Source organism: Triticum urartu, chromosome 1A (assembly GCF_056163025.1).
Source record: "Triticum urartu cultivar PI428250 chromosome 1A, HENAU_Tu73, whole genome shotgun sequence".
Taxonomy (NCBI): Eukaryota; Viridiplantae; Streptophyta; class Magnoliopsida; order Poales; family Poaceae; genus Triticum; species Triticum urartu.
Window position 1 is genome coordinate 23,798,983 of NC_141873.1, and position 13,137 is coordinate 23,812,119.

The following is a 13,137-nucleotide window of genomic DNA, read 5'->3' on the forward strand; positions in this document are numbered from 1 at the left end:
CACGATGGTGGATTTGTTTTATAGAAACTATTGATCTCTCATGCTTCACTTAGATTATTTTGTAATTTGCTTAAATAATCCTAATATGCTAGGTATTCAAGATTAGTAAAAACTTTCTTATAAGTGTGTTGAATACTAAGAGAAGTTTAATGCTTGATGATTGTTTTGAGACATGGAGGTAGTGATATTAAAGTTATGCTAGTTGAGTAGTTGTGAAGTTGAGAAATACTTGTGTTGAAGTTTGCAAGTCCCGTAGCATGCATGTATGGTAAACGTTATGTAACAAATTTGAAACATGAGGTGTTCTTTTGATTGTCCTCCTTATGAGTGGCGGTCGGGGATGAGCGATGGTCTTTTCCTACCAATCTATCCCCCTAGGAGCATGCATGTAGTGCTTGGTTTTTGATGACTTGTAGATTTTTGCAATAAGTATGTGAGTTATTTATGACTAATGTTGAGTCCATGGATTATACGCACTCTCACCTTTCCATCATTGCTAGCCTCTTCGGTACCGTGCATTGCCCTTTCTCACATTGAGAGTTGGTACAAACTTCGCCGGTGCATCCAAACCCCGTGATATGATACGCTCTTTCACACATAAACCTCCTTATATCTTCCTCAAAACAGCCACCATACCTACCTATTATGGCATTTCCATAGCCATTCCGAGATATATTGACATGCAACTTTCCACTGTTCCGTTTATTATGACACGCATCATCATTGTCATATTACCTTGCATGATCATGTAGTTGACATCGTATTTGTGGCAAAGCCACCATGCATAAGTTATCATACATGTCACTCTTGATTCATTGCCCATCCCGGTACACCGCCGGAGGCATTCATATAGAGTCATATTTTGTTCTAGTATCGAGTTGTAATCTTTGAGTTGTAAATAAATAGAAGTGTGATGATCATCATTAATAGAGCATTGTCCCAAAAAAAGGCCAAATAAAAAAAGGGAAATGCCAAAAAAATGGACAATGGTACTATCTTTTTTTTCCACACTTGTGCTTCAAAGTAGCACCATGATCTTCATAGAGAGTTTCTTGTTTTGTCACTTTCATATACTAGTGGGAAATTTTCATTATAGAACTTGGCTTGTATATTCCAACAATGGGCCTCCTCAAGTGCCCTAGGTCTTCGTGAGCAAGCAAGTTGGATGCACACCCACTTAGTTTCTTTTGTTGAGCTTTCATATATTTATAGCTCTAGTGCATCCGTTGTATGGCAATCCCAACTCCTTGCATTAACATCAATCGATGGGCATCTCCATAGCTCATTGATTAGCCTCGTTGATGTGAGACTTTCTCCTTTTTTGTCTTCTCCACATAACCCCCATCATCATATTCTATTCCACCCATAATGCTATATCCATGGCTTACACTCATGTATTGCGTGAAGGTTGAAAAAGTTTGAGATTACTAAAGTATGAAATAATTTCTTTGCTTGTCATCGGGGCTGTGCATGATGGGAGCATTATTGTGTGATGAAAATGGAGCATGACTAAACTATATGATTATGTAGGGATGAACTTTCTTTGGCCATGTTATTTTGAGAGGACATAATTGCTTAGTTAGTATGCTTGAAGTATTATTATTTTTATGTCAATATTGAACTTTTATCTTGAATCTTTCGGATCTGAATATTCATACCACAATTAAGAAGAATTACATTGAAATTATGCCAAGTAGCATTCCACATCAAAAATTCTGTTTTTATCATTTACCTACTCGAGGATGAGCATGAATTAAGCTTGGGGATGCTTGATACGTCTCCAACGTATCTATAATTTTTGATTGCTCCATACTATATTATCTTCTGTTTTGGACAATATTGGGCTTTATTATACACTTTTATATTATTTTTTGGACTAACCTATTAACCGGAGGCCCAACCCAGAATTGCTGTTTTTTTGCCTATTTTAGGGTTTCGCAAGAAAAGAATATCAAACGGAGTCCAAACAGAATGAAACCTTCGACAACATGATTTTCGGAACGAACATGATTTAGGAGACTTGGACCCTACGTCAAGCAACCAACAGGGAAGCCACGAGGTAGGGGGGCGCCTACCCTCCCCCCACCAGGCGCACCCTCCACCCTCGTGGGCCCCCTGTTGCTCCACCGACGTACTCCTTCCTCCTATATATACCTACGTACCCCCAAACTACCAAAGACGGAGCCCAAAACTTAATTCCACCGCCGCAACCTTCTGTATCCACGAGATCCCATCTTGGGGCCTGTTCTGGAGCTCCGCCGGAGGGGGCATCGATCACGGAGGGCTTCTACATCAACACCATAGCCTCTCCAATAAAGTGTGAGTACGTAGTTTACCTCAGACCTTCGGGTCCATAGTTATTAGCTATATGGCTTTCTCTCTCTTATTGGATCTCAATACAATGTTCTCCCCCTCTCTCATGGAGATCTATTCGATGTAATCTTCTTTTTGCGGTGTGTTTGTTGAGACCGATGAATTGTGGGTTTATGATCAAGTTTATCTATGAACAATATTTGAATCTTCTCTGAATTCTTTTATGTATGATTGGTTATCTTTGCAAGTCTTTTCGAATTATCAGTTTGGTTTGGCCTACTAGATTTTGACCTTTCTTGCAATGGGAGAAGTGCTTAGCTTTGGGTCCAATCTTGCGGTGTCCTTTCCCAGTGACAGTAGGGGCAGCAAGGCACGTATTGTATTGTTGCCATCGAGGATAATAAGATGGGGTTTTCATCATATTGCATGAGTTTATCCCTCTACATCATGTCATCTTGCTTAAAGCATTACTGTGTTCTTATGAATTTAATACTCTAGATGCATGCTGGATAGCGGTCGATGTGTGGAGTAATAGTAGTAGATGCAGGCAGGAGTCGGTCTACATGTCTCGGACGTGATGCCTATATACATGATCATACCTAGATATTCTCATAATATGCTCAATTCTGTCAATCACTCAATAGTAATTTGTTTACCCACCATGAATACTTATGCTCTCGAGAGAAGCCACTAGTGAAACTTATGGCCCCCGAGTCTATTCTCCATTATATCAATCTTTCAATACTTAGTTATTTTTATTGCTTTCTATTTTACTTTCCATCTTTATCATAAAAATACCAAAAATATTATCTTATCATACCTACCAGATCTCACTCTCGTAAATGACCGTGTAGGGATTGATAACCCCTTATCACGTTGGTTGCGAGGATTTATTTGTTTGTGTAGGTGCGAGGGACTCGCCCGTAGCCTCCTACTGGATTGATACCTTGGTTCTCGAAAACTGAGGGAAATACTTACGCTACTTTGCTGCATCACCCTTTCCTCTTCAAGGAAAAAGCAACGGAGTGCTCAAGAGGTAGCAGTCGGCGTAGGCGCGTGTGGCGCGGGAAGAATACGCGGAGGAGGTAGCCGGGTCGACGTCGGCGCCGTCCGGCGCGGGCCACGGTCCCGCTTCCAAGTGCGTCTGCGCGCCGGCCACCCACGTCGGGTCCTTCAAGTGTCGCTTCCACCGCACCAACTCCTAGGGCCACGGCCACGACTAGGGCTAGGGAAGCCGCCCTTCTTCGCCCCCTTCAACGGCCGCGGCCAACGCGGTGCCGCGGCACCCGGCCTCGCTGTCCTCGTCCTCCGGCACCGTCGCGACCCAGTGACGCAGCCCAAGCATCGGCCTCGAGAATCAAGAATGCTCGACAACGAAGAGGGAAGGAAATATCATATACATGTCATAAGAAAGGGAGTTTATTTACTACTCCCTCGATGTATTGTTTCCTTTGTTTGAAGATTGATTACCATCCACGAGTTAAGGTAAAATTAATGTGATTGAGTGATTTTTTCGAAAATCAATTATTTATTTTCTAATTAATGTGATTGAGTGATTTAAGGTAAGGTTAATTAATTTAACTTTAATCTTTAGAGAATGTTCGTGATTGATTCTACATTACTAAATAACTTGCGCCAGTATGGAAAGTTCTGATCTGTTCAGATTTTTTTCGTTGTGTGAGAGGGTGACACGAAAATAAACCGATGAAGTGGGGAGAGGAGACGAAAAAAATCTATGAAAAAACCGAGCAAAGATGGGAGGAGGTACCAAAAATTTGATACAATCAAGTGAGATAAACAATTTCATTTCACTTCATCTCTCAAACCAAACACCAAAGTACGCTTCTCACTCGATTGCTCCTACCAAACACAAAGACAAAACCGACCGCTAGAACGGAACCGTGACATTCCGTTCCACTTTGTTCCCAAACCTGATGGGCCGTAACTGAGGTAACAGCATCAGGGCCTCGGCCCTGTAATGTCCTCTAAGCCCTTTTATATATCTGCTTGCATCACGGCCCATGGGCCATAACTGGGTACCCACTTGGCCACTTCCTTCTCCTCTCGGCTCGGCGGCCGCCTCCGCCCCACTCTTCCCCCACTTCTCCCCCAAGAAAAAGCCGAATCATGGACACCACCGGCGCCGCAGCTGCCGCCGCCGGCGGAGGCGGAGGCAGCGAGGAGGAGGACCAGGCCCGCCTGGCCGCCATCACCGACAACCTCAAGGCCCGTGACTCGTACGCGCTCCGCCCCTCTCCACCTCCCCCTCCCCCTCCCTCCCACCTCCCCGCCCCTCTCGATTAGCTCCTCTAATGGCGTCGCTTGCCCGTCGCGCAGGATCCGGCTGTACACCTGGCTCTCGCACCGGTGCTTCTCCGACTGCGTCACCACCTTCTACCGCAAGACGCTGGGCAAGCGCGAGGGGGACTGCGTCCGCGCCTGCGTCCGCAAGTACCAGCTCGCCACCGCCGCGTCCGCCGCCCGCTTCAACAAGCTCGCCGACCCCTCCGCCGCCGCCGACGACGACGACGAGGACGACTGATCCGTGCGGCCTTGTGCTCCACTCCACTGTCGGCTGGGGGAACTTTTTTGCCTGCTCTGGTTAGTCTTCTGCAGTTTGAGTTCTGATGATGTAGTGCTTGTGTTACCCTGAAGAAACACCAATAGTGACAGACTAGAAGAACCACGGAATCTGAATTTCTGAACCGATTGATTGCGGCTGTATCGAACCACACCATGGATTCGGAACTTGGGTGGATGCAAACATGAATGGTTTCCATGCTTTACAAACTTAGTATCGGTGAATGTTTCACTGAATGTTATGCATTTTCTTGTCTGATTGAAATGTATTACTTCCATGTGCCAATTCAGAATTCAGAATGTGCATTGACGAAAACCTGAATTCTTGGTGCCATTTCATGCTTCATTCTCTGCATACATGTTCAGGATTTCCCCCTTTTTTGTCGCATACCCGGGTATATGGTCAAATCAACAATGATCCATGATGTTGATTTGAAGTTTGTCTAGATTCAATTTCCTCTCCAAAAGTAGACTGCATCTTTTGCCATCATATGCCAAACTTGAATCTCCAGGTCACATGATAAGTATATCGTCTACAACAATGTGTCTAGTCAACAACTCAACATCACTGCAATCAAGAGCATGTCCTTTTGTTTTCATAGCCTGTTACAGCCAGTACTAAACACTGAATTTATGATATATCTCTGCCTCAAGTGATAGGATCTGAACTTTCCCTCAAAATAAGAGTTTAGAGAAACTTCAGATGACCAGACAACAAATGATTTGTTCAATAAATATGGTTCAGCAGAGTAATGTAGCAAAGGACAAATGTATCTGATGTGAATACAACCAAGATATCAGACAAAAAAGTGTAGGAGAACCTCATGTATTCAGTGATTGCACATCTGCACTCTGTATAATTTGTATACGGAACAGAAAATGTTGTCCTAGAAGACTATTCACTCTAAACAGTAAACACACTGATTGTTCTGTTTAAAGATTTTTTTTTGGGTGCCAGTCTCATTCATAAACGGAATGAATGCAGGGTACTTGGACCTAAAATGAAGATTTAGTTATCCAGGTTAAGTCGCTCCAGGTTCTTGTTGCAGTCTCATCAACTCTCAGCATCAGTATCCAGGACAGTATCATCGCAAATTCACAGTAGTCCGATAAGAGATTTTATTATAAGCTTGATGTTCCTTGTCGTTGACTTATCACTGTTAAACAGAGACCTCTGAGCTGATACTCTGCATGTAAGCACACAAACAATAATCCTATAAGACAGCTCATCAACTCTGATCCAGAAGTTTTAAGTTTCTGAAAAGATACAACCATTTAATTATGTGAGTGAATAGAAGAATGGGGGACTGGATCACTTGCCCGTTTATTTGCCCCTCTTTACATCGGATTAGATGATTTGCCCTGCTTTTCTTTTTTCCTTTTGGTATATGCCCTCTGAGCTGATACTCTGCATGTACTCATTTCTTTATCCCTATTTTTGCCATGCGAAAAGACTGTATTTGCCATGTGGCAAATTTTCCATTCTTTATGGACCATTCTGTGTTTGACTGTTGGTCTTGGTTGGATTGACCGGTTCATCGCCTTTCTCCCGTTCCTCTCTCTTTTATTATACTCGTATTGAAGTGACAAACCTACTGGAGGATGCCGACGAGGGCACCCTTGCCGCCATCTTGATGGCTGCTCCTGCTGCTGCTGGAGGCGAGGTAGCTTCCGCTGCAACACAGTGATGCAATGGAGAAGTCTGACAAGAGATGGCTCCGCTGCAGCTCAGCGGCACACCGGTTGTTGCTGCAGCTCAGAACTGTAGAGGAGGCAGATGGCGCTCCTCGTCATTTCCCGCCAGCGATGGCGTAGATGGCGTCTGCTGCAACAGCAGCGCCAACGAGCTAGAGCTGGAGGGTACTGGTGCTAGCCTCGAGCTGGAGCTAGAGTGTACAGGCGCATCGACAGTAACTTCGAGCTGGACAGGAGCACAATGGCGCTGACCTCCAGCGGTGATTCCTGTGACTATGATGACTACAACATCTCCAGTGAGCACGGGCGCGGCGACTCGACCGACAAGGTGACTCATTTCTCTGTTTATCTTTCGGTTTCACTGTCAAGGAGTGAATGGAGTGTCCTGTTCTTGCTAGTGTGCAGCCTGTAAAATGTGAAGTTCTAAATTTTAGACATAGCCTATAACAACTTAATAGATGAAATAATCACATTGACAGTAATCAAATTAGGGTATATATCACTCCTTAATCATTAACCAATATCACCAAAAGGTTGCTCATTTCAAATCACACAAATTAATGTGAGTTTACATCAAGCAATAATAACAATAATTTTGAGTCTCTATCTCGATAATTGACAAATTCAACACCTCTTGGAATTTAAAATAGCATCTCAATGCACTAAACTGAGAGCGTCTTCCGCTTTTGGGGTCAATTTTTTTTTTGGCATGTTGTAGAGCATGAAGGGATGTGAGAACTGAGAAGTAGGTGATGCTACAGAAACAATAGCTGTCCCTGATGGTTGTGATGCATCACCTCCAGATATGGCCATAGCAAGACTCCTGCATCTGCATGTTTAAACACCAAGGTTACAAAAGTAGGAATTTTGTTTTTCTGCATGAATCAGATATGCATATGACAAATATAACATTGACCTCCTTGTGGTAGGCCCATGGCTGTTATGAAGGCTGGGTGGCAGTGTGATCATTGTCGTTCATGTAGGTGTCGCTGCAATAGATGGAACGAGCTCGTGAGCAGACACTTTGCCATAAAATTGACCCTTTTAGCCTTTTTCTTTTCGTTCAATTACACATGATGTTACGAATGATATACTAATACTAATTCGATACTAGTATAGATGTGATAGTAGTACATGGGTTACCTCTCTTTAGCTCCATTTTCTGGACAAGTTTCTTCTTTATGCCCCAATATTCCACTTTGTTTGCACCTATTTCTGGTGCCAGATCTCTTAATTTCTTTTCCCTTCTCTTTGCCACCACCTTTTTGCTCACTTCTTTTGCTATCATCATCTTTTTTTCCTCTTCTTATGTTTGCTGCCACCATCGCCGTGGTCTGCAAGGCAACCTTTGATCCTCTGCTTTTCCGTCTCCCGTCAGAGCTCTTCTAAACTGGTGGCACCATCTCAAAATCTAGAGTAACCTGAGGCTTATTTGTGATTGATTCAATCTCTCCAGCATAGGTATGATGGAACATACTCATGGAGTAGTATTCATGCACATATGGCTAAAAATTTACATCTGCAGTCTCTATAAGATTTAAGGATAGTGAGTGCATACTCACAGAGCTTTCCATTGTGCTGCCATTCTAGGGAATTGCACCCACGGCCACCTATCTCCACAACATGCCTAAGATTCTTCTTGTTGGTGTCTTTGACTTCACAACTTTCTTCAGTCGATCTTCCAACAACAAAATAGACAATTTGTCTAGTGCTATTATCTATTTGTTGAACCATAGCAACCAGTGGCTCTCCCGGAACATTTCCCAACCCTTCTCCTATGAACAAGTATTATGATTTTTCTCTCTTATTGAATCGGGTAGCTCATCCACGCGTAGATCATCCGTTCCTTTGATCTAGCTATCACTAGTAGAAAAAGGGTCTTCTGTCCCGGTTGGTAAGGGCCTTTTGTCCCGGTTTCTGAACCGGGACTAAAGGGTCGTTACTAGCCCTGACCCTTTAGTCCCGGTTCAAACAGGAACCGGGACAGATGGGCCTCCACGTGGCCGGTGCGCCGAGCCCAGGCAGGAGGGCCTTTCGTCCCGGTTGGAGGCACCAACTGGGACCAATAGGCATCCACGCGTTAGCATTTCAGGGACTGAGGTTTTTTTTTTGCCTTTGGTCCCGGTTGGTGGCACCAACCGGGACCAATAAGCATCCACGGGTCAGCATTTCATGGGCTGAGGTTTTTTTTTGAAGGGGGGGGGGGAGGGGTTGGGGGTTTTGGGAGGTTAATTTAGGTGTTTCATATATTGTGTTAGCTAGCTAATTAATAGAGAGCAGTGTCCTCTCTTATGTCCGTGTTTGGTCGACGCTACGTACTATATACGTATAGAGAGGACTAGACACGCTAGCTAGCTAGTAAGCAAACGAAGAAAACAGAAGATCGTCATGAACATATATGCATACAGAGATCAGTGATATCGACTACCTCTCCTTCGAGAGATTGGTCGAACAACAAGTTCTCGTAGATCTATCCGACACTACCGGCTACATATACACAATAATTATCTCTTACAATATAATCTCCTAATTATATACGAACACAGGATCCACATAGTATTCTCCGTCTTCAGCGATCACGTGGTCAAGGAAGAATGCCGCCAATTCCTCTTGAATTGCTCGCATACGAGCTGGTGCTAGGAGTTCATCCCGCATCCGAAAGATCTAATTTGAAAAAGGGGGTCAATATATATATATATATATATATATATATATATAACTCGACACAAATGATGGTAATAAAATAAAATTATGAATACTATTGCTTACGCACTTCATATTGTTCTTCAGAGTACCCTCGTTCACAGGTCGTGTGGCGGATGGACTCGCAAACATAGTATGCACAGTAATCATTCCCTTGTTCCTGCCACAACTACTTTACAAGAAATAGAGGTCAATGAAACTGATAAGTAAGCATGCCAAATGATATTGATGAAACTAGCGCTTGAATCACTAGGAGATGCGCAGAACATGTTACTATAGTACTTACTTTCGGGTGTCTAAATTGCAGCTTCTTCGGCAGTCCCGGAGCTTTTTTGGTGAATTTTCTTCAAACCCTGCCAGACAAAGAAAACAATTACTTGGTATCAGGAAATGAACAAAGTTGTTGATATGGTGGATAATGATCGATTTAACTTACTTCTCGAGCATTTGAGTCATGTCCGCATAGTCCTGGGGATCTTTTCGTCTCGAGTCTAAGACGGTTACTAGTCCCTGCTCAAACTTAATCTCTAGGAGAATATAGTGGAACCTGTGCACGCATGCATAACTCATCAATTACATTATTATAACCTGGACTAATAAGGGAAACCGAATATGCACAAGATAGTAACACTCACTTGAAGTTGTAAGGAAAGAGTATTATATCTTTGTTTTCATTTATTACCAACGATCGTAGCAAGTTGGCCTCGGTATCGTCGGCACGATATTTAACCTCAGTTGCATCTATGAGATTTGTGTTAATGAACCCAATATCACCGATTTGTCTTCTCTTCAATTCGGCGATCTTTAATCTACATAATATAGTGAGGATAATTATAAATACATGCAATGAAAGAGCTGACCTATATAGAGAGACTTAATGACAAAAGTAGTACTACTTATAGATAGTAGCAAGTGATCGTTGCTTTATCGAGGGCCTTTTGATTGAAAAACTGGAAGAACTCCTCAAATGGAACATTCAACAGTTCAATTCCAACAAGGACATGCTTCTCTCTAACTCTCAGCGTCAAAGTATTCATCCTCCCAGACTCTCTGCAGGTTTTCAAGTACCAATCATGGAATCTTCGCATCATCGTTGTTAGAGATCTTTCATCTTTGACGAGAGGCTTCCCGTACTCGTATTTGTGTTCCTCCACCTCCAAGAACTCATAATGTACATCGTCGGGCAGGTAATCTACAAGATTGCAATAACCGGGCACCATCCTCGGATCATTAGTAGGCACCTTGAGCGGGGGGCACGATTGGTTCGCTTGTTCACCGAGCTGGGGAATTTTTCCCAGCTCGTCGTTCTTTTAACCTTTGATCACTGACAGTACTTCCCGACCGCTCCGCTTCGACAAATGACTTTTCAATAATGCGCTCATAGTTGCCTTTCGGCGGAGACTTTGCTGGTTTTTTCAGGGCAGCCAGAGTGCGCTTCGCTTTCACCGGATCTACCTTCTCCTTCGGAGGTGGATGTTTCTTTGCTTTCACCCCTTCAAAGAAGTTCCTCACTTCTTCTCGCGCGATCTCGGCGTTCTCCTCCGGGGTCCTCTCGTATGGTAACTTCTCTGGAGTCTTCAGAGAAGGACCGAATCTGTATTGCCTCCCGCCTTTGGCTGTACTGCTAGACGCCGGCAGAGCAGACGGAGCGTCTGCGGCTGTCTTCTTTCCTTGCTTACGAGGAGGAGGAGATGGACTATGACGCGCTGGAGCAGCCGCAACGGTGGCGGGTCTCTTCCGCCCTTACTGACGAGGCAGAGAAGGAGGAGGCTGGCTGCTCGGGCGCGCCGGCGCAGGTGGAGAAGGAGGCGGAGTGCCACCACGCACCGGAGAAGGAGGCCGAGTGCCCTGATCGTCACTCGCCGGAGGAGGAGGCGGTGGAGGAGGTGGAGTGCCCTGACTCGCCGGAGGAGGAGGAGGAGGCGGAGGCGTCCAGTTCGGAAGGTTGATAAGCTCCTTCCGCCATAGGCATGGAGTCTTCAGAGCAGAACCCAGCCGAGTCTCCCCTTCACCGGTAGGGTGGTCAAGCTGGATGTCCTCAAATCCCTCCGTTATTTCATCCACCATCACTCTAGCATATCCTTCTGGAATCAGCCGGCAATGAAAAGTTGCGCCGGGTTCAGTAGGAAAAACAGAGCCAACAACCGCCTTGACCTTCAAATTCATCCATTGCGTCATAAGGTGGCAATTTTGAGACTCCGTGATAGCATCCACGGGATAGCTGGCAGGAGCCGTCAAGACATGCTTCGGCTGAAGCAGCTCGGTGGAAGCCACGCTGCTTCTCCGCTGAGATGGCGGGGTAGCTTCGGGGGAAGCTTCGGCAGTTCGTTTGCTGCGATTTGCTTCTCGTTCCTCTATCGCTTGTACCCTTGCGTGCAGCGCCTGCATTTGGGTCTGCTGCACTTTTTTCCTCCTCTCCTAGCATTTGTAACCGCCTGCGTCCGGAAAACCAGCCCTCCACGGAATGGAGCCTGGCGTGCCTCGTGTCCGTCCAGGGTGCTCAGGATTCCCGAGGGCCATTGTGAGCTCGTCGTTCTCTCTGTTTGGAAGGAACGTCCCTTGCTGCACTGCATCGATATAGTGCTTTAGCTTCTTAACTGGTATGTTCATTTGCTCGTCCGTCCAAATGCATTTTCCTGATACAGGGTCCACGGTTCCGCCAGCCTCGAAGAATCAAGTCCGGCAATGGCCTGGCCAGTTCATTGTCTCTGGTTCGATCCCTTTATCAAGCAGATCATTCTAAGCCTTGGCCCACTTAGGCCGGGCTTTGAGGTAGCCACCTGACCCCGTGCGATGGTGAAGCTTCTTCTTTGCAGCATTTTTCTTGTTTGTCGCCGACATCTTCTTACTCTTTTCCGATGTCTTGTAGGCCACAAATGCGGGCCAGTGATCTCTGATCTTCTCATATCTGCCGATGAATTCTGGTGTCTCTTCGTTGTCGACAAACGTTTTCAGCTCATTCTTCCACCTCCTGAATAGCTCTGCCATCTTCTTAAGAGCATAAGACTTGATTAATTGCTCTTTAACTGGCTTCTCCGGATCCTCCTCTGGCGGTAGGGTGAAATTTGCCTTCAGCTTGGTCCAAAGATCATCTTTCTGCATATCATTGACATAAGACACCTCAGGGTCTTCGTTCTTAGGCTTATACCATTGCGGGATGCTGATCGGGATCTTGTCCCTAACAAGAACCCCGCACTGAGCAGAAAATTCTTCCTTTGTCTGGATGGGTTCAATCGGCATGCCATCGCACGCGATTTCTGTGATCTCAAACCTTTCATCCGAGCGCAACTTTTTCTTCAGGCCTCGTCTCTTTACCGAAGTTGTGCTCGATCCGGAAGGCTAGAAAAAAGAAGAATTAGACGAGAGTTAATTAATATGTGTACATACCAAAACAATGAATGCATCAATTAGCTAGTCATCACAGGCTTAACTAATATATTTACCTGGCCGGACTCTGTTCGGTCACTGGAGCCGTCACCACGGGCTCCTTCTTGCACTAGCATTGGGTCACCAGAGCCATCATAATCATGTGTTTCCTCCTCCATTCTTCGATCACCGTAGCCTGCTTCTTCTTCACCCTGTTGTGCTTCCAGACCATCATTGTCGTTAAGATACGACATGACATCACCTCCGGCTAAGATTATGTCCCTCAACACCTGTTCTTGTTCCTCGTCTCGTCCGAACTCCATTGTTTCTGCAAATATTACAACATGGCAATTATTACACAAACATGACAACATGTGGATATATTAGTGGCAAACGTAGACCTAGCTTATTCTGGGTTTGGGGTGGCCTCGGCAACGCTTCAAGGGTAGGGGCGCGTCCGGAGGGGGTAGGAGACCGACA

General features: G+C 45.0%; 1 protein-coding gene across 2 annotated transcripts; it reads left to right on the plus strand.

The window, feature by feature from the left end:
- The first annotated feature begins 4,361 nt into the window (after positions 1–4,361).
- LOC147988646 (mitochondrial import inner membrane translocase subunit Tim9-like) lies at positions 4,362–6,191 on the plus strand. 2 transcript variants are annotated; one of them, XR_015617466.1, is made up of 3 exons: positions 4,362–4,550; positions 4,651–4,914; positions 5,879–6,191. XR_015617466.1 is itself a non-coding variant. In XM_087544999.1 (2 exons), exons 1-2 carry the CDS (start codon positions 4,441–4,443, stop codon positions 4,853–4,855), a joined length of 315 nt encoding a protein of 104 aa, XP_087401125.1. In that variant the 5' UTR covers positions 4,362–4,440; the 3' UTR covers positions 4,856–5,152. The 2 variants fall into 2 exon arrangements, 1 of the variants encoding a protein (XP_087401125.1); XM_087544999.1 differs by lacking the exon at positions 5,879–6,191 and having other exon boundaries at positions 4,651–5,152.
- Positions 6,192–13,137: the final 6,946 nt, after the last annotated feature.

Excerpts from the sequence above, each read along its gene's own strand:
- LOC147988646 (XM_087544999.1), top strand. The coding sequence starts at position 4,441 with ATGGACACCACCGGCGCCGCAGCTGCCGCCGCCGGCGGAGGCGGAGGC. Across the intron at positions 4,551-4,650 it reads AACCTCAAGGCCCGTGACTC|GATCCGGCTGTACACCTGGC; the intron begins GTACGCGCTCCG and ends CCCGTCGCGCAG.